This window comes from Antennarius striatus, chromosome 5, assembly GCF_040054535.1.
Source record: "Antennarius striatus isolate MH-2024 chromosome 5, ASM4005453v1, whole genome shotgun sequence".
Lineage (NCBI taxonomy): Eukaryota > Metazoa > Chordata > Actinopteri > Lophiiformes > Antennariidae > Antennarius > Antennarius striatus.
The window spans coordinates 17002025-17028895 of NC_090780.1; the positions used below are offsets into that span (position 1 = coordinate 17002025).

The window sequence follows — 26871 nt, forward strand, 5'->3', positions numbered from 1 at the left end:
ACAAGGCAGCCAGAGACTGCAACATCCCGCTATTTACCCTCACCTACTTCCAGTGACGTGACGTGCGGTCAAGGGAGGCAGGTGAGGCATGGCCTCATCTGCTATCATAAAAGAAAAACTTTTTTAGCCTGACCTATGAAAGTAGTTCAGGGTAGGTCACTAGATCAAAGCTAGTGTTTTGATCTGTGGTCTTACACCGGCCTCGTCCCTCGTCTTTCTAGCTAATCTGGTTCCTCAGTGTACAAAAGTTGAAACTCAACCTTGACTTAGTTTTTTCAAGATCAAGGTCATCATCCCATTTTCATCCCTGTTGCCGCCCGCGTAATGTGCCTTTTTGTGTCATCTTTCTATCTGCAACGGTTGTGAAGATATTTGGTGGACGAACACACAAACACTGACAATTACAAACATCACCGCTTTCAAGCTGGATGTAATAATAACCTTCCAGTAGCAGAGAGGAATAACTGGCATCAGTTAATGTTTTGTGGTTTTGTAGATGTAAAATGTGAAAGCAAAGAACATAGAATCCGCACGTCGGGTTAACCAACTCCACTTCAGACCAGCAGGTGGCGGTAAAGCGCAACGGATGTTGTCGTGAATCCTGCAGAAACAGCAGAAGAAAGTCGTCGATTCCGGAAGCTGTGAATAAACACCGAAGAAGAATCGCATCGACGTTGTGTCCTGTGTGACATAACGAACCGATGAGACGCTGGTAGTAATAGAACCAGAGGAACCGAGCCTGCCGGCCTAGCTCCTCCAGGATGAGTGGCCTGCGGACCATGACCAACCTGTCTGGAATGCTGATCGTTGTAATGGGCGGCTACGGGATGTGGACTCTGATGTCTCCCGACGAGGACAGGCGGAGAAAACTCATCAAGGTGATTTTTTGCTAATCATGTCAACAATTGATATATAAGGCTGAGTGTCCATTTAGAATCACACTTACTGACATATGAAAATCAACACTAGATATAGTTATAATGGTTTATTGACAGACTGCCCACAGAACCTACCAGTGTGCTGCTGAGAGTCTCGACAAGGAAACTTGTTATTTTGGTGTCCAGTGTTTGTTTCAGAATATAATAATTTAAATGTGATGTGTTTTAACCAACCGGTTTTATCAAGTGTTTTTCATCCCACGTCATCATGTCTTTGATAGGAGGATTATCAGATCACCACATTCTGGTTTATTCTTATTTATTACCTCCCCGTGCAGCGCACCACTCTGTCCATCAGTTGTTAAATAGTTCAAAAGGGGTATAACTAGAAAAACTTTTTTTTAATGAAACTTTTGCCAAAACATTACACATAACGCACTTGTGTAGTTCACCATTTCATGTTTTTAACATCTTGTTTTTCTTATTTTGAGTTTTGTCTTGTGTAAAGTTAGGATTGTCTTCTAGACCAAAAGACCTTGCATTCATGTGATTAGCTGGGATTGGATGGCTGTCTGTGTGTTAGCGCTGTGCAAAAGTAGCATTTACTTTGTTTGAATTGTGTTTATTAGGGATGAGCGTGTACACCACTGTCTGTATCTGTTCAGTCATCTAAATTATCTGTATCTGTACACGGAATAGGCGGGACTTAAACCGGAAGTGGGTGTGAATTTACCTGAAATAAATCATCATGCATTTAAATCTGAAATTGATATGGATTGATCAGAAGTTGCTATATTGTTAATTTTAAAACTATTTACAGAACGGCCTCAAAATTGAGATTCAGCGGATATACCGGGCGGCACAGAATGTTTACCTTTCTTTTTTTTTTTTTTTATTGATCACCAGTCTAAAGATGTTGATTTACCAGTTTAAAGTGACGTCTGGGTGGAATGATGCACAGACAAATGTGTGCGTCTGTGCCTCTTGACAGGTCTCGGTCAGGTGACAGGTTACCAGCCGTCACCCCTAAATTAAGCACCCACAACTGCGCCAGTGTTCTGGATTAAAGTCAAGGCAGATTATCTTGAGGTCACCCAAAAAGTTTTGAAAACCCAGCTCTCATTTCCAACCCCCTGTCTTTGTGAAGCAAGATTTTCTGCAGTGACCTTAAAGAAAACCAAACTGCGGAGTAGACCGGATGTCCGGAACACACTTCAGGTGTCATTGAGCCTATCTCAGCTGATTATAAGCCAGCTGAGATAGGCTCCAGCTCCCCGTGACCTGCTACGGCGGAAATAGCGGCAGATAATGAATGAATGAATACACTGATTTGTAAGTCGCTGTATTTCAAAATAAACCTCATCAGTGCAGTCACTTGAATCGAGTTTTTAATATAATTATTTCTTACAATTATTTTGTTTACAAAGATGTTTATCAATTTATGGAAAAAAGATTTTTTATTGTCTGTTGATGTCTGCATTTTACATAAAACCACTGCGGATGATTTATTATTAGACTACAATTGTCGTGGTATCATTAACGATTATCGAGGAAATGAAGGCCGGTCCGTGAAAATATTGTCTTAGGTGAAACCGGTCCGCAGCACAAAAAAAGTTGGGGACTGCTGGTTATGAAGACTTTACTTCAGCACAAGCACAAATATTGCCGAATCTTACTCGTATCGTGCTCATACTCGTCAAAAATGATTTATCCGTACCGGATACTTGTCTGAAACGAGTATCCGGCTCACCCCCAAAGTTGATATATTCTGACTTTTTAATTAAAGTACAAGCTGATGAATGTCAGACCTAGGTTCAGCTAAATTAAACTTTGACCTCTAACACTAACTTTTGACACTCTACCAGACAGACCGCGGACGCATACATTGTTGTAAATGTTGTAACACGTAGCAATTCATGAAGGCACAAAGGGTACAGTCACAACACATTAAAGTCTATCTTCCTCTTTTAATCAAAGACAAATCTTTGGTTTACTTTGTCTTTATGCAGTTTAATGTACTAATGTACTGCCTATATGTGCTTCTTATTCTACTGTCTGTTAGCATCTGCCTGAATCAAGCCCAATGATGATGGAAGAGTCAAGGAAGAGGAACGCTCTGATGATGCAAGTTATGAAGGAAGCATCTGAAACCCATTTGAATCTAGCAAGAGGGAACATCCGTCCACCTGGGAGACAGATCGGCCCGGGCTCCGAAGACTAAATGCTGCTGAAACGTTGGCCCATTATAAAGATGGACATTATGTTGTACAGGGAGGTTCTCTTATGTCTTTGATGTGTGACAACATTGAATGTACAGTTCGTGAATTAAAAGTGTTCATTCTGCCGTGTTTTAAGTCAACTTGGTGATTATGGTTTAGCTTTCATGTATTCACACACACATTTAAACATCTGGCGATCTCTATCTCACCTCAGGAGGTTGTGTGTTTTGTACATGGTTTGGGTTTGTAGTAACTTTTTGAGTCACTGTCCAACGGAAAATAAGGTCTTGCAAACAGAATGATCTTTTGTTATTTTATAACATCTTTACTTGAAGCTTCAAAGTCACACAGAATGCTAGGCAGTCTGCAGGAGAGTACAAAGAGAGAGCACACAACTAAGCAGTGAACAGGTAAGGGTGGAGGTGTGAGGTCATGGGGAAGTTAAAATAGGTCAACACCGTTAAAAGTTATATAGTGTATCCACCATAGTGTCATTACTGCATACCAGAAACCTGGGATGAAGACGGGACAGGCAGTGTCTGTTCTCGGGCGGTGACGAGGAAACGACAAGTGTTATAACATCTTTCATTATCATAGTGAAGGATCAATCTTCACCAGTCTTCTCAAATAACGTATATCTGCAGTGGATCTTTAATGATTCTGAAATAAAATTAAGGTTTTAACGCTAGTTTGACTTAATTTGTCTAAGGAAGTTTAAAAGACAGCTCTGATTTGAGTAGAGTCAGCTGGACATGGCCCCTGATCGAAGAGGCGTCTTCAGACAGGAAGGGTTTCCTGTCTCCAGCAGGGGGCACTGTGACATTGACACAGCAGCTCAGTTTATTGATATCTGGCTTGTGAACCAGTGGATGGATGGTTCAAGTGCAGCATGGATCACAGCAGCTGCTGCTGGTACATGGATAGCAGTCAGTTAATTTCCTGACCTTAGCCTTGCTGTTCCCAGGGCGCATCCACATGGCTGCTCATCCCTCCAAGATTTTTCTCCACATCTACATTTTTAAGGGCCCTTTTGTGTGTCTGCCTGTGTGTCAGCCGGAACTATCAAGTCTTTGTATGCTCAGTGCTTCATTCCTGATTAATGTAAATATTTGTCCCTAAACAGGTATCTGTATGAAAAAACACTGAGTAATTTTTTTAGAGTGATTTTGCTGCTGTGCCCCATAGTTGTAAAACAACAACAATAGAACACGACTCAATGATGCCTTGATTAAAACAAATGAAAGATGGTTATAAATAAAAATTCATAAAATAATGCAGTCACTTATTAAAGGGTTTAACTTTTGGAAATGGTAGCCATGAAATAAAAATTAAATACAAAAAGAACAGAGAAATTGCCTTTTAAATGTAATGTATGTTTAATCAGATCAGCTGGCAGAAAGATCACACTTTGGAAAAAATCAATTTAAACAAGTGTATGTTTTATAAATTAGGTGTTAAATCCAACAACAACAACACACAGACGTGCAGTTTGAAGAAGAACAAAACACAAGTATGGATGACTTGACAATGAACCGTCTCAGTGGGCGTTTACATGGAGTAAAGATGTGGTCGGAAAGTGGTGTGTTTATTAGTTGCACTGCAGCTGAGTGTGCTAAAAAAATCCATCACATTCTACCCTCTGCTCAATTAAAATGATCAATCATGGCGTCGTAGGTTACATGACTGCATTGAGCCAACAGCATGGCTGATGCTAACATGTACATCATATGACATGCTGCAGTGCAGGAGAAAAGGCTGACGTCACTGCAGCAAAATGTTAAATGGAAGAAGCCATGGCCCAGCCTACACAAAGACATGGAGACAGCCATGTGGGGTGCAGGGAGTCACGATTACATGGCTGTATCAGGATCAGAACCACAGTGAAGATCAACCTGAAAAGACTATGGCAACACAGCTTGATGTCTCATATAAAAAGTCTGTAGTGTTTTAGTGCACAAATCCAAGCAGCAAAATATGAGATAAATGTAGTCCATGCTGCACATCTTCATCAACTTTTTGGTTTAATTATATCAATTGGTTATGGTGTTCACCATAAATGCTCCTCTCTTTACATGTATGAATAGACAGACTGTAACTCCATCTATTAATCACCTTTGATTTATTATGTCTCACTTTCACGTGTGCCGAGTGTTGTTCAGTCATTTCTGTTCACCCCGGAGCTGCACTGCAGACAGAAAAAGACCCCACAGCTCTGTGGGAAGCTTTCTATGGACCCCCCCCCCCCTCCAGGTTCTTACCAGACCTGTGGCTTTTAATACATCACTTTGGTCAGTACTTATCCGGATCACAGGAAGCCTGAGTTACTGGCTGAACACTTTGTTATCTTCAGGATATGATTTGTCTTTTCCAGATAACAGGACCACACTTGAGAGTCCTCGCTGGACATTAAACCTGGAGACAATGAGCAAGATGACACCACCCAAGGAACTCCAGGACTCTGATTAATTAGAGCAAGTCTTAGTTGCTCACAACTCCCCTAGCAACAGGATCTTGGAAAGGATGCAGTTTCCTTCATTTGTCCTTTACACTGGAGAAACCACATAAGAAAAGGATGTAGCAAAAAAAAAACCTCTGTGGAGCATAGTCAGCATCAGAAACTATTGTCACCTGTAGTTATTCTGTCACTACATATGGAATTTACACAATTCTGCAATTCTGGATACTCAAGGTCATTATTTTACATGTCAAACATTTCTCAAGGTTAAAACTGAAGACAATGTTTAAAAATGTGGTTTTAAATGTAAATGAAAACATAACCTCAGTACATCCATAACTACACCATAAACTTTATTAGACAGACTTAAAAATGGTGTGCCTTTAGTTTAGATGTTACCAAACTCTTAAGCTTTGCTCATTTTTTTCTCTCCAGCAAAGCTTTGTGGCATTGCATCTGCTGATTTCTGTTTAGGCAAAACTTTGACCTCATGTCTCATGAGAGACCGTACCCACTCTGTACAAAAGATGCAGAATATTAACTCCATGCTATGCCATGAGAAGGAGATATCTAAGTTCCTGCTGCGAACTGAAACCTGACACACAGATCGTGAGCTCAGTACGTGGTAATAAGAACAGATATTCTAGACCGATACTGTTGAAGAAGCATTATTGAATTCATGTTCCCTTTGGGAGTTCTCAGAGAACCAGGAGGATCAATGGCTAATGGCAACATCTGGCTGGTGGTTAGTATTCCTGACATTGTCCGGATCAGATCAATGAACACTTTCTTCCTTTATATTCACGTATGATTGCCTGGCATGCATGTTGGTAATTCACATGCAGAAATGCATATAGTCTGTACTATGATAACAAAGCTCAGACATGAACAGGGTCCTGTGAAATGGGAGACAAAAATGTGATGCGCTATGAGCAAGGAGAGATTGAGACGGGGGGAGGGAGAGAGGCACTGACCATAAAGCAGGTTGATTAGATTACAGAGCTAAGACTAACAACGGCCATTTATTACACAGAAAGCCAGACCTCAGCAGCAGCATCTATGCAGGTTTACACAGAAGCAAATCTAGCATGTGTGTTTGTGAATGGCACTGTAAAAGTGTTATTTACTACAGCATGCTCCAGATGCTCGCTTAGGAAGAGGATATGATTAAATCAGGATAATCAGGGAGAGCAGCTTAAAAAACAAGGCAGTTTATGTCTGTGTGTGGGAAGGTAAGATGATTATTCATCTAATATTTGTTTGTGTGTGACACTTGTTATTGAAGAGCCCAAATGAATCCCGATAAAGGTAAAAGCATCTCGGGACACACAAAGAAGGACAAGTGCCACACCCATTTGCTACGAACCATACTCAGACTTGCGTCATTTCTAAAAGAGAATGCCTGTCTGCAGAGCTAAATTAAAATGACTATTCAGACCTTTATCATGCAGTGTGCAGCAAAGGCTTTGTCTCACAGAAAAGAACCAACGTATAAATTATATCATTGCCCAATATTTCAAGTTGTGTGTATAAAAGAACAGTGATTATGCATCTTGCTATGTGCTGCCATATCAGTCTGTCCTCAGGAGTTGATTTTGTAAAGTAAAAGTTTAGAATTGCATAAAATTTATCTCCATAAAGTACTGTATTCAGTCCTCCAACATTTCCATTTCAATCAACCATCCAAATAAGATTTGCATCCCTTAAAATGAAAACTACTCAAAAAATAATTTTATCCATGACTGAAGCGATCAGTGATCTGATCTCTACAAAAAAAGCATCACATGCAAAGACCAGAATATGTATTTTATAGAACATGATGTTATAAATTTGATATTAAATATACAGACTTTCTAAAACAGCATTAATATTCAGTGCTGACTGCTTCCATGCTGAATTATAATCAAAGCAGTAATGTCTTCCTAAATTGTTGGAAGGGAAAGTCATGGAGTCCTTGGATCAGTTTTGATAAATGCCAGTGTGTCCAAGAAACACAGACAACTATCTGACGACTCATGCTGTAACATGGAAAACTAAATCTGATGCTTTTCAACAGGATGGAATAACTGCAGAGTCACGGCTCTGCCCCAAAAGCCCAGGATATCAATAAAGTATTCCATTACTGTAAAAGGAGAGGCAGACAGAGAGACAGAGAGGAGAAGGGAAGGGAAACGGACGAATCAAATCAATGCATTTCATACAATGTAATTTCAGTTTCTCACTGGGAACCATTTAACAGAACCCACATTTGATGGTAAAGGTAAGAACATAATATTTTCATGTAAGTGTAAAATCTTATACTAGAGAAAGCATGAAGAGAAATAACAATCAAAACTGAGGGTCAATGTGGGCATAAATTTTAGTGGGGAGGGGTGGATGTGAGGAGACATTTTTAGATATCAAAGCCTTAATGTGGAAGTCAGCCTGGCCTTGTGCCATGTGCTCTGGTTAAAGTGGTGGAACTGTGGAGATGTAGACAGAGACAGAGCGCTCGGTAAAGTGCAGAGAGAGATGCTAGGGAGTGGCCAAAGCTCGTGTGCTATGAGTGCATGAGGGTTCATGTGGGTGGGGTGACAAGAAATGAGGGAGGAGGAGGCGTTCAGTTGATGGGATAGCCAGCTCGTGTGCATATAAACCCCCAACACGCCTGAGTCTGATGTCCTGTTGCCTCCAGAGCATCTCCAAGCCTCCAGCGCTCCATCTCTCCTAAGAAACCACCAACCATGAGCCACCCAATGTACACATCCACCTCCTACAGGCGCAACTTTGGAAGCCCCCACCCCATCTCCATGTCCTCTTACTCCCATGTGTCCTCCCGTATGCCTGCTTCTGGAGGACGCTACATGCGTTCTGTGTCACCTGGGGTTACAACTCGCTCCACCAGCTACCAACAGCAGCGATCCCGCTCCAGCGCCCAGGCCCCTCGCCTCAGCTATGATAAGGTCGACTTCACCATGGCTGAAGCCATCAACCAGGAGTTTCTCACCACCCGGAGCAACGAGAAAGCTGAGTTGCAAGAGCTCAATGATCGCTTTGCCAGCTTCATCGAGAAGGTGCGCTACCTGGAGCAGCAGAACAGCGCTCTAACTCAGGAGCTCAGCCAGTACAAGGGCCAGCAGCAGCATGGGCAGCCCACCCGCGCCACGGACATCTTCCAGGAGGAGCTTAGGGAGTTGCGGCGCCAAATGGATGGCATTGGAAAGGAGAGGGACCAGTACCTCCTGGAGAGGGATAACCTGGCTGACGACCTGGCCCTACTCAAGCAGAGGTAGGTTTGTGATCTTGTTCAGCCATGATGAACGATAATAACATTAGTGGCTATAGAAAATGTGCCAAAAATCTCAACAACTGTTTTCTCTGCTTCCTCTCCATTCCAAGACTTCATTTTGTGGGATTGTCTGTATTAGAGCATGAGCATGAGGGGTCCTGATGCCACCATCACATCATTCCTTGACCCTGTTGTAGCACATGGGTTACATTCAGCACAGAGAAAGGACAAAGTCCCTGGGCTCCACTTGAGTCTAGTAATGATGATGGTGTAGGGCGTGGCACATGTGGGCACCAGAGGAACGACAACGTGATGCAGCACCTGAACATGAGCTGTGTCTGGGTAGGACAAAAAAAATGAATTTATGCCAAGATTAAATTAAAAAGGAAAGATCATAGTCATATTGTAAATATTTCCTTAAAGTACTGTATGTCAGTTTTCAAATTGAGAAACTTTTGTTTAATGAATACAAATATAAAAAAAATTGTAGATCCTCCATATTTATGTGTTAAAGATATTATATTCCACATGTTGCTCAATGCACACAGTACACCTGTAGGTTGTGCCAGAGATGCTTTTGTGAGGAGTCTTAACACTACTTATATGAAGTATGCAATAAATGTGGATTTCAAATTTTGTTCACCACCTTTTTCTTAGTAAAAGGTGAAGAAGTTGCGATGATTGATTTTGAAGTAATCCAAAATTATTATTCCAATGGATTATATATCAAAACCTCACTGACTACATTTAAAAAAATAATTTGATCCTATCTCCTATAAAATATTTCCTGGAATAAACAAATCCCATAGCATACATATATAGTTATAGTGATGGTTATATTTATAGTTATAGTTACAGTAATGCATATTATGCATGTTGCATCATGACATGAAAGGGAAAGGGGGACGATGGAGGATGTAGGGTGGGGCAGACTTAGGAGGACGGGGTGGGAGGGAGGAGAGAGAGGGAGGGGGCGGGGAGAGAGAGAGAGAGAGAGAGAGGAAATGAGTGTAAAGGAAAAGGGGCTGGATATCAGGTGTAGTGAGAATAGCGTCAGGGAAAATCAATGTGACTCATTGACTCCATTAGATGTGTTTTCAATGTCCCTCTGTGCCGATGGGATGGTGCCAGAGACCCCATTAGGACAGAAGGACCCCTGTAACACAACATGAATTAAAAATGAGGAAGCAGGACCCACGATGTGATGCTTTTCAATCTGCTTTATGTCCAGACTGTCTGACTGGACAGATGGAACCGCTTTCAAATCCCCATTCAGACATTGACTGCAGACAGCCCATCAATCAAAAGGAGCTGGGCAAGAATTAGCAATATTATGTATGGCACACTATAATACTGTGCTGACTCATCATAAGGACTCATAAATTCTTACTTTGCTAAAGCACTATCTAATATACTCTATTTTAATTTCATTCTGCAGGAGTACCGTTTTTACGGAAACAGACCAAAAATCTATTTGATAAAAGCAAATCCCACAGTCGATATTTTACATTGACTAGTGAATATTTTGCATTATCTGTATTCCAGTTTTCATTTCCTCATTTTATATTAGTCCGGTCAATACTGAAATGACCATGTTAAATCTTTAAAGAGATAGTAAGTGTGTGTGCATAACCCCTCTGTGTGTACAATGACCTTATTGAACTACACAGAAACCACATTAGCTGAAAGGAGCAGCTGCTGATGCCACTAGGAAAACCTCCAAATGCTTTTACAGGACAGTGAACTAATAAATTGATTTAAAGGGCTTTTTGCCAGCTGATGCCCTGGAGTGACCTCTCCTTTGCTTAAAAGGGGATTGCTTGTAGCCTTGAGCTAATTTGTGCATCACCTCAAATCTTTGCCTCTGATCTACAGGTTGGAGGAAGAAGCCCAGAAGAGGGCAGATGCTGAGAATAACCTCCTTGCCTTCCGCAAGGTAACTCTTGCCTGACTGGACCATGATTAGTTACATTGTCCTCAGGCTTAACAGGTCAAACCAGACACCTTGTTACGTCTTCACAATCATTTGATAGTAATATGACAGGAACAGAATCTGGAGTTGACACTTAGAATATTTTCTATATAGAAAATATTTTTGTCACATCATAACTAAATATAATTCTATAATATACTTAAGTGTGTTTTACAGCTTCAAGAATTCCAAATAACACAGCGATATGCAAAATTATCTCTGAATTCCTAGTGCATTTTAATCTCACAAGTAAGTTTGAACTCAACTACCTGAACTAAGCTCACGATATAGTGATGTTTTACATATTATACGTATATTATATATTTATTACCATAATTATGTGAAACTATGTTTGCCTCTCAAACAAACCAGGATGTTGATGATGCTACTTTGTCCCGTCTGGAGCTTGAGAGGAAGATTGAATCTCTGATGGATGAGATTGAATTCCTGAAGAAGCTCCATGATGAGGTAAGTCTAGCTGCCTCCCCGGCACTTTTCGGCTGTACATGGAAAAATCATTTGTCACAGGAGTCACTGATCACAGTCTATGGTCTACTATCTATAAATGCTAAAGACATACATGTATATGTATCCCACGTGACTGAGACTGCAGTATCCATGATAGCAGATTAACATTTTAATCTGAAGGTAATTTAGACCATCCTAAAGTTTAGCTGACCAAATGTGCAATCATGGCTGCGGAAAATAATTGTATTTTATTTTATTTCTTTTTCCCTGCAACTGAATAAAACTTAAATTCTATGTGAGAGGTTGGGTAACTTAGGCAGATTTCAAAATATGATGCAATGATCTGCAAAAATAGGTTGATCGTTAGAACAGGCAATAATATCCACAACATCAACAGAATTAAAAAAAAACCCCACCTTTTGAATGCCTATCAAAGAGGCTGGATGAAATGTGATTTTAATGAGATGTGAAGGGGTCCAAAACCAAACCGTTGGGGTTTCCAATTTTATTTAATTTCATTCTAATTTTTATTCTAATTTTATTTCTAATTTTATTCTAAAATCAATTTCAGCATGCATTGAGGAATGGTTACATTTTTTTAGTTAAGTAATGGTCATATCCAGAGTATTTGACAGAGGTTGTGTTTTCACTTGGTTAGAATGATGGGCCTGCCAGGACAGAACCCACACTAATATATTTTCTTGTAGATTCCTTGAATAATCCCAGACAAGATGTTTTTCTAATTACCTTTATAAATTTCATTATAAAACATTTTGGAGGAATGGGGCAGGGTTCAGAAAAGCATGCTTGGTATTGGCAGAGGGATACACCCTACGGACTTGTAGCTGATCATTTGCTCATATCGTGATGTTATCAGGAAATCCAGGAAGTCCAAGTGAGTGTTCAAACCCAGCATCTGAAGATGGAGGTGGACAGCACCACCAGGCCTGACCTGACTGGTGCTCTGAGGGACATCAGGGCCCAATATGAGACCATTGCTCTCAAGAACATGCAGGAATCTGAGGAATGGTACAAGTCAAAGGTGGGCAGACTGAAACACTGACTGTCACACATGAACATACAAAGATATATCTATTCGTTTGCTTTGCTTATTCTTCTGTTCCTTCAGTTTGTGGATCTGACTGAGTCTGCAAAGCGCAACACGGACTCGCTGAGGCAGGCCAAGCAGGAGGCAAACGAGTCCAGGAGGCAGATTCAGTCTCTCAACTGTGAAATCGATGCACTTAAGAACACGGTGAGGCCAGACTCCACCAGTGATTTGTCTATTAATTTATACCATTACACACTTTAGGTAAGTACTGCTGTCTTTGTCAGAATGAAGCTCTGCTGAGACAGATGCGTGACATGGAGGACCAGTTTGGGGTTGAGATTGGTAACTACCAGGACAATATAGGCAGGCTGGAGGATGAGATCCGCCACCTGAAGGAGGAGATGGCTCGCCATCTTCGGGAGTACCAGGACCTCCTCAATGTCAAAATGGCTCTGGACATTGAGATCGCTACTTACCGAAAATTACTGGAGGGAGAGGAGAGCAGGTGAGGGAGACTTTGAGTAAAGCATCATTTTTTTTATTTTAATCACAAATTTGTTTATAACGCCCAGATTTTATATTCTTTGTTTAGGATTGCTGTTCCCATTGTGAATCTCGGCATGAGTAATCATTTTGGTGACCGAGGTAAGTTCAAGTTCTTCATAAACACAGCATGCTTGTAGTTGGGGATCACTGTCATGTTTAAATTTTACTTAATATTTCACTTAAAATTGGAATGTAGTTCTCTTGAGTATTACAACAACCTTATGGAGTCCTGTTAATAATTTAAATAATTAAAAATTTTTGTAAAGTCTGCTTTTGTTTTTTAGTTTGCTATGACGGTTAAATACTTTCATATCCATGACCTTCGACCATCAGCCTTATGGCAAAGAAACACATCTGAGACACGAATCATAGCTGCAGCAAATTCAGAAATACAGTATACAGAAAAACACAAGAAATACATGAAATAAAATAATCACGTTGCACCATATATTTTTTCACCATGTTTTAAGCCGAGATATTTCTTGTTACTTTCCAGCTACTTCGGAGGCAAATAAACTTATGCTTTTGATGGTTTGAATTAAATTATTGTTAACTGTGGATTTCAATAATTTCTCAAGCCAACCAACAGAGTGAGCCTGGAAGTGCTCAAAATCTGAGTTATATTGTGAGGAAACAAATATTTTCATTACCAGGACTCTTCTAAATGACTCCTCTCACTACAGGCCCAACTCTACAAACTTTGTCACTGATCTGAGAACTATGAAAATGCTACCATTTGTCTGGGTTTCAATATGTAGCCTCCATTTTTTGCATATAAATTTATATGTATATAAAAATCTCAGGAGGACTTTGATGTGACTTTTCACAGACTTTGAACCAACTTCAGGTACCCACACCAAGAAGACTGTGGTGATAAAGACAGTTGAAACTAGAGATGGAGAGGTACAATGATTCATGCAAACAAAAGCATACAAAAATAAAATGCCATAATACAAAATAACTATTGTGATGTAATTTGTGCCAAGTGAAGTGAATTTAAACAAATCCCAATTTTTTTCTATCAGGTGGTGAAGGAATCCAGGAGGGAGAAGGGGAGGGACTCCGACCGCTCTGATGACAAGGATGACAAGGATGACTAGATAAACCTTAACTAGAAAATGTGAAAAGCCAGAACCATCATGGAGAAAAAGACAAGAGGCAAAAGAAAAAAATAAACAACAAAACTTCCGATCCATATAGTTCTATCAAAACTATTTAGACCAACATAATTTTCTGTGTTAAGTGTCTCTCAGTACAGGTACAAGCCAATGAATCAATTTAGTCTTTTTGGTGCTATATATCTCGTCCAGTTTTTGCTAAACACTTGTGTCTCCTGTTGGGCTAAGCATAGCCACTTTATTAACTTACCACTTGAGGCCTTGATTTACCGTGCAGTCCCACAAAATCCTATACAGTATAGACACAAGTTTGTAGCAGAGCATTAGATTACTGGCTGGTTTACTTGCAGATTTGTAGTAGTTTATGCTGAAGATAGGACATAACGTTCACACACTGCCCTTTGGCCAGGATAACAAAGATAGACATAGTATAAGTTAAGCTTTTTGATTAGTTTGCTAGCTTCTTAATGTGCAAGCCAATCAGCTGAGACATGGATCAATAATAAACACGCAGCAAATGTTGACAATATGACAGTCTCCAAGTGAATAGACTCGTTGAACGTGCTTCGCAGTGTGTATCTGGCGTAGCTGATGAATGAAATGTAAGTCCAAATAAATGTAAGTGGATTAAACCTATGTTGTCTGTCTATACATCTTAAAAATGTACATAAAATTGGCGGCGGGAGCTGTTTTCATTCCTCATTCTCTATTTTTGTTGCTTTTTTCTCTGTGAGTTAACAGCTGCATTATAAAACTTAGTTGTGGGTATTACTCATAATGCATCATTAAATTCATCACACCTCCATCCTGTCAGCAGTATTGTCATTGATTATGATTGGTTACCTTTTTCTGATGGTGATTTAGAGAACAGAACAACAATGACCCTAACAGAAACATTATACACAACAATGAGGCCAAATAAATACAGTACACAGAAGTCCTGACTTAGGCTGTTCAAAAGAGAATTTTTGTTTATTTCAGAGTGAATTACTGAAGTGAAGTTGGTGGTATAGTACTTTTAGGTACCATAAAGACTCTGTAAAGTTGCTGATATTTAATAAAAAAAAATTAATATATATATAATAATATAATATAATATATATATATAATAATGTAATATCATTTTTAAAAATGTATAATCATAACACTATAGTAATATCTCTGGTATAATGCGTGGTCAACATGAGCTGCGAGTAGAAAGAACTTCTGGAAACATATTTTGCCCTCAGTTTACCCTGTCAGGAGACGGTTCAGTTTTGTCGAATGTATAGGCCACTAAATTATGAAGAATTATACATTGTGAAGTCAGTAATTGTTTGAATCATACACTAAATATCTTCTAAGCCTACCTAATGTATTGAATTGATCGTTAGTATACTCAGTAAGTACTAACGTTGAGTAAATCCAGCCTTACAATACAAGATGAAGGGGAAAAAAATCTCATATGACAACATTCCACATCCGCTTTCGTAGTCGTGTCTTGATGTCTTGGCGCGAGAGTCCTGTCTGTTTTGCACACATCGAACTGGGAGCTGAAGCTACACCGACGGAACAACTTTGACTTAAATGTCGTTATTTAACCGCACCTGCAGGGTATCTTTGTGATCGATTGAGTGAGTTATTCTGTGTTGTGTTTCTGTCTGTAATTCAAGTCGCGGTGTGGCAGCAGTCATGACATAAAGCTAGCGAACATTCTAGGCTACATAATATTAGCTACCGGAAAAATGTCCAAGAGCGCAAATGTCACTAAACATTAACAAACAAAAACAAAATGCTGCGACAGTCGATCAGCAGACATATGCTGGAGAATAACCATATGACAATTTATTTAGGCACGTCATATTGTGCTTTTCATTTCACAATAACTTCTTACACATCAATGGATGAATGAAATCCCTTTGAATGACTGAATTTTTGAATCTCAGAAACATGTTGGTTGCAGATTCTCGTCTCTACCGTGACGCAATACATATGACACCCTCAAATCATATTTTCATCATCATAATATTAAACATTTTTAATAATCTGTTGTTTTTTTTAAAAAAAAGAATCTTAAATATACAACAGATAAGAAAGAATGAAGACCTTTTTAGACATTTGATCTTGAAAGTTTTATGGCACCTCTAATTTAATGAATTATATTAGATTGACCTATTACCTAAAAATACTTATAATAATATGTGATCTGACTCTTGATGTATTGATTTTTTTATCTTTCTGTGCCCTTCTGTATGTTTGGTTAGATTGATTTTAGTCTCTTATGCTGGCTGACGGTGTATAATCTCACCAAGGATGAATTGTGAACTTTTGGCAACGTGCAGCGCCCTGGGCTATCTGGAGGGAAACACTTACCACAAGGAAGCCGACTGCTTAGGTGAGTGATCTCTAAAAAGTGTACCGCTAGTGTTAAAGAAATTACCTAACCTGCATTGGTGAGGGAAGAATATATTTATCAAACCATGTATTAAGAACAGAGAAGCATTTGCACCTGACTGTTCTGTGTATGCGTTTCAGAGAGTGTCAAAGACTTGATCAGGTATTTACGCCATGAAGATGACACCCGTGATGTTCGCCAGCAGCTGGGTGCAGGACAGATTGTACAGAATGACCTTCTGCCTATTATCATTCAGTATAGACAAGACAAGACCTTATTTGATGCCTGCATCAGGTATAAACACTAAAATGATTTCATTAGTTAATCATACTGTTAATATGATCGTACAAATTCTTTATATAAGTGTACAAAAATTAGTTTTTTCAATCAAACATATCTATATACAATTTTTCTGACATTCTCAGTTTTCTGTGGATAGGAATCTGTTCTTCGTATTCTTCCTGTCTGTGATTTCTCAGGCTCATGGTGAACCTCACTCAGCCGGCCTTGCTTTGCTTTGGTAAAGTGCCTGATGATCCTGTGTTCAGACATCACTTTTTACAAGTGACGTCTCATTTACAAGCCTATAAAGAGGTAATGCGATCTCAGTATGGCTGCAATACCATTTTTACCATAGGGGTAATCTTTCTATCTGGTTGTATGACTGGTGACAGGATTACAAAAAAATCTCTACACATCATTTGGTGGACGATTTGAACTTAAGTTAGATTATATTTGGATATGGAGCTCAGTCCAAGATTTTGGGGGGAAAATTGACATTACGAGATGAGGCTTTTGTGAGTTATTCTTTAACTACATCGGTGCAAGGATCAGGACATGTGCCATGAAAGAAATTATGAAAAAAACAGTCTGATGCTGTATTTATTTGAGTGAAATCCATTAAAGGCAATCCTGCAACTTTCTTTAACATTGCAAGATGATTTTTTTTTTGCATTCTTATCAAGTGTCCATAAAATGCTCAATGGATTTTCATGAAAGTTGATGAAGGAATTGTGCTAAATGTGCTAAAACAGGAAATGTTTGGAGGAGATTTGGATAAAGATGTGGATTTAATTGAAAAGAACATTTAGATTTACATTTTCTTATACAGTTTTTACATATATAGTTATATTAATATGATGAATACTTCTGGGTTATGTAAATTCTTCCATTACCTTCGTTAGATATATGCAATAAATGTATTTTTCAAGTTCTAAAATACACTGTATTTCATAATGACTTTTGCTTTCAGGCATTTTCAAATGAGATGGTGTTTGGCATTTTAAGTGAGACGTTATACAACCTTCTACAACTGGTGAGTGGTTGGACAACCAAACATCTGACCTCACCTCTTGTGTTACTTCGCTAAAATGACTGTGTTTATCCATGTGTTTGTTCTTGTCTGTTTTGTTCCACCTTTTGTCTGTCAGGACTGGGAGCAGAGACAAGAGGAGGATAACCTGCTCATAGAGAGGATCCTGCTACTGGTCAGGAATGTGCTACATGTACCTGCAGACCCCAGCGAAGAGAAGGTCTGACATTAAAGCAATGCTAGAAGCTAACTATTTTCTTTACCCTTTATGTTAATTGCACTGTATTTTGTAGAAAGTGGATGATGATGCAAGCATCCATGACAGGCTGCTGTGGGCCATTCACATGAGTGGCTTTGACGACCTGGTCAAGTTCCTGGCGTCAGCTCAGAGTGAGAAACAGTGGAGTATGCACGTGTTGGAAATAATCTCCCTCATGTTCAGAGACCAGGTTCGACTATAGAGACCCGTCATGGTGCACATATATTTTAATATCTTCACCTGTTCTGGGGTTAAAGGTCTTTTTCCTTCCTGACAGACGCCAGAAGGCTTGGTGAGCACCGGTCAGGCTCGTTCAGCAGCGGAGAAACAGAGAGAGTCTGAGGAACTGGAGGCGCTGAGGCAGAGGGAGAACGCAGCCAAACGTTCTCGCACATTGCAAAGAGGAACCAGGTAATTTCATAGTGGTTTACAGTCCTCACTCAGGAAACGGCATCAGGCGCCACCAAGTTTGAGAACCTTTTAGATCTTATGAGGTGAGAGAAGATATTCCACTGTTTTTTGCTTGTTTAAGACAGTTTGAACAGTAACTGTTTGCCTGTTTTTTTCTTTTCAGACACTCTCGCTTTGGAGGCTCCTATGTTGTTCAAGGCCTCAAATCCATCGGAAACAATGATGTGATTTATCACAAAAATCTTCTTCATGTGAGTCATGAACTCCTGCAGCTCATCTGTGATGTGAAGCAATATTATGTTGCTTGCAAGATTTGCTTTGACTGTTTGATTTTTTTTTTTTAGTTCAAAGATTATAGTCATGACACAGGAAAATCAGTGAGACGTGTTCCTAAGAGGAACCGACAGGCTCAGGAGTGTAAGGAGAGCCGGCGTTCTGCCATAAATGTTCGACTCTTCCTGCGCGAGTTTTGCGTGGATTTCTTGGAGAACTGCTACAATCACCTCATGTACCTTGTCAAGGTCAGCTGTTTAATCACTTATATTTAGCAGCCTAGAAGCTCTTATTGTGTGTCCCCAACTCCAAAGCTCTTAACACCTGTTTTTCTTTGTCACCTTTTCAGGAAAGTCTCATTCGAGAGCAAACTCAGCAGCACGATGAAACCTACTACCTGTGGACCCTCAGTTTCTTCATGGCCTTCAACCGTGGTAATGGTTTCCGTGCCGACCTGGTTTCTGAGACCATGTCCATTCGTGCTTTCCATTTTATTGAGCGTAACATAACAAATTACTACGAGATGATTCTCACAGATCGTAAAGAGGCCACATCTTGGTCACGCAGGCAAGACAACTAATTTGATCCAATCTGATGTTAAATATTATGTTTGCATTGGTCCCAGACTTTTTGATCTTGTTTCTTTTTTTTCCCTAGAATGCACCTGGCTCTGAAGGCATATCAGGAACTGCTGCTGACAGTGAACGAGATGGACCACTCACCAGATGAAAGCATCCGTCAGAGTTCAAACGTTATTAAAAGTAAGACTCTAGAAGCTCTTGTTCACAGAGCATCCTCCTCTTGCTTCTATCGTTGCATAATACCTCCAGCATATGAATGTACTGGTAAAACATGAAGAAATATTTCTGTGTGAATGTAGTTGCCCTCTTTTTTCACCTTTTCTTTCTAGGTAACATATTTTACCTGATGGAGTTCAGGGAGATTTTCCTGACCTTGCTGAGGAAGTATGATGAAACCAAGCAGCCTCAGTCTTACCTCAAAGACCTCGTTGAGTCAACCCATCTCTTCCTTCGTATGTTGGAAAACTTCTCCAAGGGTCGCAAAAACTTAATGGTTCAGGTTGGTTCTTGTTTCAAATATGTGTGTAAAGAATAACCAAGAAAAAAATTATGATTTTACAGCTTGCATTCAATTTATGTGCAAGAAAACTGTTTGAGTAGGTTTACAGAAATTTTTGTGTTGAGGTCTTTGGTGGTATATTTTCTATTTCTGGTCATTCTTACCAATAAACACTTTCTGGAGGTCTAAGAATCCCAACAGACTGAAGGAGTAGCTGCTGCTAACAATTAAATAAAATGACTTAGTAAAGGAATATGAATATCTTTCTGTTGATTCTGCAGAAGAAAAAGGTGAAGCGGAAAAAGTCACAAGGTGGAAAAAAGCCCTCTACAGTAGAAAGTAGTCCGGAGGCCCTGGCAGAGACCTGGAAGATTGTGGAGGAAGAGCTGAAGGCTACAGGGTTTCAGGTTGGTGTAAGATTCAGCCAATCAAAGCTTCATCTCAAGAATGCTTTACAGATTTACTGACACTGAATACCTCTGTTTGGGTTCTCTTTGCAGCTTTCAGAGTCCTTAACTGCAAGCATTGTTCCGTTCGATGCCACATCTGAAACTCCACTTGAGGAGCAGCGGACTGAGGCCATGGTTCGGGTCCAGGATGCCCTGCTGGCTCGACTGGGACCAGAAGCACTGGGCCTGCTGCGCGCTGCTAGGTAAGCAAGAACCCAAGGACCATTAGGCCTTCACACTTCCATCACGTGGTGAGTTATTTAAGCATCGTCTTCATATACGCAGGGAGGTGTGGCCAGAGGGAGATGTGTTTGGTTCAGTTGATGTGGAACCGGAAGAGGAACTGGAGCTACTCAAGCAGATCCTGAACGCAAACCTGCCAAGTAAGGATTTAGAAGCTGATCTTAGGACATGAGCTGGACTTCTTGGTGCTGCTTTATTTTAGCCACTGATCCACAGCATCTGTGCTGGAACAATCCCCTCCTGATTTCAGGATCATCTCCTGAGGCTGTGGCGGACGATGAGGATGATGCAGCAGAGTTAGAGGAGGAAGAGCTGGAGTGTGTGCAGGTTTCTGAAAAAGAGTTCAACTTTCTTGACTTCATAAAAAGGTGAGTAATACTGTGAGGAATACTTATCGAATCTGTATCCTCCCACTAGTACTTTGTAACCTTCCTAATGGGACCCCCGCTCCCCCACACACACAGATTTGCCAGCCCCAGTATTGTGCAGCCATACCTCATTTTACTGAAATCGTACTCCAAAAACACTCCTCACACCAACCACTGCATCGCTCGGATGCTGCATCGTTTGGCTGTCACCCTCAAAATGGACGCACTGCTTTTCCAGCTGTCGGTCTTCAACCTTTTCAACAAGATCCTGAGCGACCCTGCAGCAGCGGCGTACAAGGTGGAGAAATCCTTTTGTGTTGTCAAGATGCTGCTGATCTAAGTTGGACTGTACATTCAGCCACAGAGCTAACCTTTGTTCTTTTATCCACAGGAACTGGTGACTTTTGCAAAATACGTGTTGAACCGTTTCTTCTCACTGGCGGCCCGAAATGACAAAGCGTACGTTGAATTGCTGTTCTGGAAAAATGTGGGGGCGGTATGTGAGATGACCGAAGGTTACAACAAAGACAGGTTGGTGATGTCTTAGCTTAGTATTTCTAGTGTCACAGCAGAGGTTTACATGGCAGTTTAAACTTTTGCATTTTTTTCCCCAAAAATATATCAGAGCTGGAACGAAACCAACATGGACTGAAGAGGAGGAAGAGGAGTTGCGGAGGCTGTATGAGGAGCATCGTCACTCTGGAGGTGTGTCAGCTACACAATTCAGTTGCACACAGTGTATTCAATGCAGTTTGTTGATTCCTTGTTATTGATGTGTTTAGTACCAGACATAGTGGAGACGCTGCTGCCATTATTGAGCAACAGCAATCGCACGCGGCGTCATGTGGTGACACAGCTGGTGCACATGGGTCTGGTGGACAACGCTAAGGAGCTGAAGAAACAGAAGTACGTCCTCCATACAAATAATAGTACAGTAATCCCTCGCGCATTCGCACTTCAAGATGCCCGGCTCCACCTCATTGCAGATTTTTAGTAGGTAGTCACGTGATACCGTACGAGCATTCTATTATTGGCTGACAGCATCTGGAAGTGCGCTACGTTCCGAGACTCACAGAACGCAGCGCACCTCTGTGTATTAAAGAAGCACTTAAAAGCACTATAAACAATCTATAAGAGTGTGGGAAAAGGTAATACAGATAGAAGGTGGTTTAATATCAGTATGGGGGGGGTTCGTAAACGTTTTAATTACCGTAAACAATAAAATAAATAGTTTGTCACAATGTCGCACAATTTCGATATTGGTGGGTGGTCCTGTAACGCATTAACCACGAGTAACAAGGGATCACTGTATATTGATTTTAATTTATGTAATGCAGAATGGCTCCGTATATACTGCACGAACTATCCCTTGTTAAATTGTTGTCTTCTTTTCGTTTAAAAAAGGAAAGGTACCCAGATAGTTCTTTGGACTCAGGAGCAGGAGGAGGAGCTGGAGATGCTCTACGAAGAGTACAAAGACTCTGATGGTACATGTTATCATTGTGTCGGGCAACAGAGGAAAAGGTTTGTGTGATAACTGTTCTTGCTAATGAAACTGCATTTTCACAGATGTGCTGGGTAACATCCTGAAGAAGATCACGGCCAAGCGGTCCCGTGCCCGTTTGGTGGACAAGCTGCTCAGTCTGGGTCTGGTGTCTGACAGGCGAGAGCTTCATAAGAAGAGGAGTCGCGGCTCTAAACAGAGGAGCTCAGGGAAAGGAATGGTCAGGGTTTAAATATGCTGTGTTCTTTTTAATGGGTAGGACTGCTGTCTCTTCACAGCAAGAAGGTTCGGAGGAGGTTATCTTTCTGGGCAGTTTGTTGTTCTCTTGTCTGCGTGGGTACTTTCCAGGTTCTCTGGCTTCTTCTCACCTCCAAAAACATGCAACTTAGATGAATCGATCGCTCACTTTCTTCCGTAGACTGAAGAAGAGTTCCTAGAAGGACTAACGCAAGATTTCCCAGATGAAGCTGAGGACAGATATGACAAAGATGAGGAAGAAGATGAGTTTGAAGAGAGCGAGGAAGAGGAACAAAATAGAGCAAAACCTCAAAATAGGGGCATGAGGCGTGAAAGCGTTCTCTCCCCGGTAGAGAGGAGAGCTGATCTGGACTCCATGGTGAACGCTCTACAACAGGAAGGTGGGAGGACACACACACCGGTGGAACACCTGTCCCGTTATGGACTCTGAGAATTAGATTCATGCAGCTGGTTCTCCATTTCAGGCATGTCTGGACCCATGTTGTGGCTACAGAACTGTCTGAACAGAACAGCAGAGGACCGCGAAGAAGACGGTGAGAGCAACCGTGAAACAAATACACTTCATTATTGCTTCACTATTCATTCTGAATAGATTCAGCTGAGACGTTTGTGATAAGCGTCTAACTGCTGCTTGTTCTGTTGGTGGAACTGCTGTGTTTCGTTCTTCAGATGTCTCCCAGGCGGTGCCGCTGGTTCCTCTGACGGAGGTGAATGAAGACGCCATGGAAAACAAGAGCTTCCGGAAATTACTGCGCAAACTAGGAATACGAGCACCTGCTAATGAACAGGTTGGTATTTCATTCACATCGTTCACATTAATGATTTGTGGTCTTTTGTCATTTCATATCAGGTTTGAATTTTCCTGCCAAATGAGTTGCAAATCATGAAATTAAAAGATTGTAAAATCCTGTGCCGCTCATATTGTATGTTATTTATATTGTTCTGTAACCAGGAGACCTTTTGGAGGATCCCAGCAAAAATTAGCTCCTCTCAGCTCCGGAGCGCAGCTGCAGCTCTCAGTCCGAGAGAGGATGAGCCCAAAGGAGGCGAAGAGGGAGACGACTGGAGGAATCCGGCCGGCAAATCCAAAGAGGAGGGGGAGGTTTCAGGTGAACAGAGAGCTCAGGCTCTAAGAGCTCTGCTGCTCACTCGACAGAGGAAACGCCACACCTCAGAACACACAGGTGTGTATGGGAGTTTCACTTTCTGAGAGTCGTCTCAGCTTACAGATGTTTGTTTACAGCTTTGTTGCGTCGATAAGACTTTAGTTACAATGTGTACATCAATGTGGGGTTTGTTTCACAGAATGCTATCATAAGTATTCAGAACTTTATTACAGAATATATAACAGACATACACAGTGATGGCGGTAATCTGTAGCAGAGTGTCCTTTTAGCTCCGGACTGGGTAAACAGCTTTTATGTAAATCTCCACGATGGCTGTAAGGAACATTTAAAAAAAAAACAGGGACAGCATCTAAAGTACCCATAGAATAATGCAAAGAAGAAGGATCAGAAATAATTGAAATAACAAAATGTCTTTTTTATGGGTTGGCATTTAAAAGTTGTTAAAGCAGTTACCTTTAACTGACTGGTAATGAAAGATTAGTCTGGGATCAGAAGGACTTCTGTTATTCAACCATTTTTTGCTCTGTTGTTTCAGCTCCTGATTTGGATGTTTCTTCTATTGAGGCTACAGACAGTACAGTTGTGAGGTGAGATATTGTCTAATGTCATGTTTTAAATCTTTTTGGATGAAGATGTTGATTTTTCAGGTATACATTTTCATAATTCTTAATCTACTTCTGTTCACAGCAGGTCCCAGCAGAAGACTTCAGCTAAAAGAGTCAGACTGTTGGACAACGATGAGGAGAATGGTGAGTTGCTGCTGAAAATCATGTTCTAATCTGTTAGGTTGATTGTATATAACTGCACTCCCAGTTTTGTGTGACACAACTTAAAATCGGTTTAGGTTGTCACTCTTCATTTGTTTTAACGTGAACATATCACACTTTGTGCTCCTGCATTACTGTTTACACAGATGACCCCACCACTGCAGTGGACATGGACACCAACAGTGATGCACATTCAGACGGGGATGAGATCTCTGCTCCTGTGAAGCGTCGGCGGAAGATGGTCTTAATTGATGAAGTGGAAGATGAGGATTAGAGATACTCTAATGCAATATCTCGGGGGATATAAAAGTCCTTTATTTTGCTCAGATGTGGACGCGTCCCATTAAGATTTGCAGGGCAGGAAACAGAAACTATTAATGGAACACCAAAGAGCTCCAAGTACCTGTAGAGCTATCCCAGTGTAGATACTTAGATTTCTTCAGGCAGTTCCTTTCTCTCTGGTGAGCTTGTTTGGTGCATTTATGTAGGAATAGTAAAAATGTCCATTCAGTCGTCAGTTTTGCAGTTCACTCTTTTTCTTTTCTCATTCCCAGCAGCGACATTATATAGATAATATTGTGTCAGAGATTTACATGACAGGAATCTGTTGATGTGAAAGCTGTGGGATAAATATCTCAAAGTTTTGATAAAATCCCAACAGAGAAATGCGTTTTTACCTTTCAGTCATTTCCGTTGTTCACTTAGAAAAAAATCATCCATTCTTATCAATAATCAAAATAAAAATAACTCACTGTAAGCTTTTGGTTTAGTCCCTCTTTTTCACTTCATCACCTCAAACACTAGAGGGCGTGCTTTGAAACTGTTAAGGAACTATTTTTTCAAATACAGTATATCACCCTTTCATTTGAAGTCTTCGGTACAATGCAGGCCTATGACATTAATTTAGAATTTTTGAACAACATTTCATTTAGTAACACACTTGTATAAAGCAAGGACTGGTTTGGTGAAATCAGTATGGATTAAAATCTCACTCTGTTCACATTCCATTAATACAGTGTATACACTCTGCATCTGATGAAGCTTTCTCCAACACAGGACCATGTTTTGTGTCTGCAGCTGCTGCCTGCAGTCATCCATACTTTGCAGCTATGTAGGAGGGGGTCTCTTGTCTTTACATCTGGACCATGTTAGCAACTTCCTGTCAAATCTGCTCTGCCCCCACTGGAGCCAGACCTGACAATCCAGTTTCATCCAGAATTAAGCGTGTGAGCACAGTGGTGGGAGGATGCCATTAAGCTAAGCAGTACAAGGTATATTGTTCATCTGCATAAATACATGTTGGATATGTCTCCTGCTTTCAGCCAGGCTTGGACCATTTGTAGACTTGATCACACTCGGATGACTCATTCTGTTGTAGCGAGAACAAAACACCTGGAGGCTGTATTCTATAAAAGATGGAAACTTGCATGCTATCATTAAATTGTGCAATGTTTTGTTGAGAAAGTGGTGAAAATGTAGACTTTATGTTTAAGCGGCTCGTTCATTCGACTGAAATCATTCCTTGTTTTCAAAGAATGCAGTGAAGAATCAAATATTCAAATACACTGAAAGCAGGGCTGTTATAGAAAACAGATCATCTAAAGATCAGAAAAACTCAGCCGCAGACATAAGTAATATATTTTATATGTTGTAAAATTATTTTAAAGGCCTATTGTTTTTCAACTGCAGTTCACCTCAGATAAACTGAGAAAATCTTTGTTTACTTCATCATAGGGTGTTGGAAAGTGCCACATATGAAATCACTTGAATTCTAGATGAGCTCAGTGTCAACGCAAATTTAATTGAAATTACAAGTTACAGAAACAATTTTCAAAGATATAACCACAGATGATTTAGAAAGAAGAAAACAATGATGTCTCTATTTGGTTTTATTTCACAGCTCGTTACTTGATACTTCTCTGATGACAGAATCTTTATAATTAATATCAGGCGTATCAATGTCAGTCATTATTCCTAAATCTTTCCAGAAATGTTATGACAAGTTAATAAAATTATTGATCCAATGAATGATCAGGTTGTAATGTTCCAAAACACGAAACAATGGAATCCATCGGCCAGGCCAAATTAGGAATGTCATCCGAGTTGAACCTGACTGCAGATAGTAAAAGGTTTTATATTTCTAAACACATACCTTAAACATCCGCGATGTGATCAACAACTTACTGTGGGTGTGGTTGTTGTGAAAACTGTTCCATGATGGTGTTTATACAGATATGACCCCCTGGTGCACACACATGTGGAACCACCACCTCCTTGCCAGGACACGCATTGCCTCTGCTTGTAACAACACAAGCCTCAGGGTCTTGTGATGCCGCTGATTTCCATCCACTCTGACTGAGCAACAGGATAAATTCTAATAGAATGAATAAGCTTGGAATGCATACAGCCAGACTTCATGTTCAATTCTGATAACAGCTTTGACATATGGAGGTCATTTTAGGCCTTCTGCA

At 40.4% G+C, this 26871-nt stretch overlaps 3 protein-coding genes across 5 annotated transcripts; all 3 read left to right on the forward strand.

Moving 5' to 3' along the window:
* The first annotated feature begins 631 nt into the window (after nt 1-631).
* Nucleotides 632-3221, forward strand: uqcc3 (ubiquinol-cytochrome c reductase complex assembly factor 3). Its single transcript, XM_068315705.1, has 2 exons — nt 632-878; nt 2941-3221. The coding sequence occupies exons 1-2, from the start codon at nt 762-764 to the stop codon at nt 3097-3099; spliced, it is 276 nt and encodes a 91-aa protein (XP_068171806.1). The 5' UTR covers nt 632-761; the 3' UTR covers nt 3100-3221.
* Nucleotides 3222-8219: 4998 nt separating this feature from the next.
* prph (peripherin) lies at nt 8220-14768 on the forward strand. Its single transcript, XM_068315747.1, has 9 exons — nt 8220-8820; nt 10696-10756; nt 11165-11260; nt 12138-12302; nt 12390-12515; nt 12596-12816; nt 12904-12956; nt 13687-13760; nt 13883-14768. The coding sequence occupies exons 1-9, from the start codon at nt 8276-8278 to the stop codon at nt 13955-13957; spliced, it is 1416 nt and encodes a 471-aa protein (XP_068171848.1). The 5' UTR covers nt 8220-8275; the 3' UTR covers nt 13958-14768.
* A 685-nt stretch (nt 14769-15453) lies between these two features.
* Nucleotides 15454-25346, forward strand: timeless (timeless circadian clock). 3 transcript variants are annotated; one of them, XM_068315307.1, is made up of 30 exons: nt 15454-15588; nt 16219-16349; nt 16490-16643; nt 16829-16943; nt 17602-17664; nt 17780-17881; nt 17955-18110; nt 18198-18331; nt 18495-18582; nt 18676-18852; nt 18954-19171; nt 19262-19365; nt 19515-19684; nt 19966-20091; nt 20185-20336; nt 20419-20516; nt 20627-20744; nt 20841-21042; nt 21136-21275; nt 21370-21449; nt 21527-21650; nt 22149-22231; nt 22314-22468; nt 22667-22886; nt 22971-23039; nt 23176-23294; nt 23459-23690; nt 24169-24220; nt 24321-24382; nt 24547-25346. In XM_068315307.1, the coding sequence occupies exons 2-30, from the start codon at nt 16268-16270 to the stop codon at nt 24672-24674; spliced, it is 3723 nt and encodes a 1240-aa protein (XP_068171408.1). In that variant the 5' UTR covers nt 15454-15588; nt 16219-16267; the 3' UTR covers nt 24675-25346. The 3 variants fall into 3 exon arrangements, with proteins under 3 accessions (XP_068171408.1, XP_068171410.1, XP_068171409.1); XM_068315309.1 differs by having other exon boundaries at nt 24324-24382; XM_068315308.1 differs by having other exon boundaries at nt 15474-15588; nt 16267-16349.
* The last annotated feature ends 1525 nt before the right edge of the window (nt 25347-26871 follow it).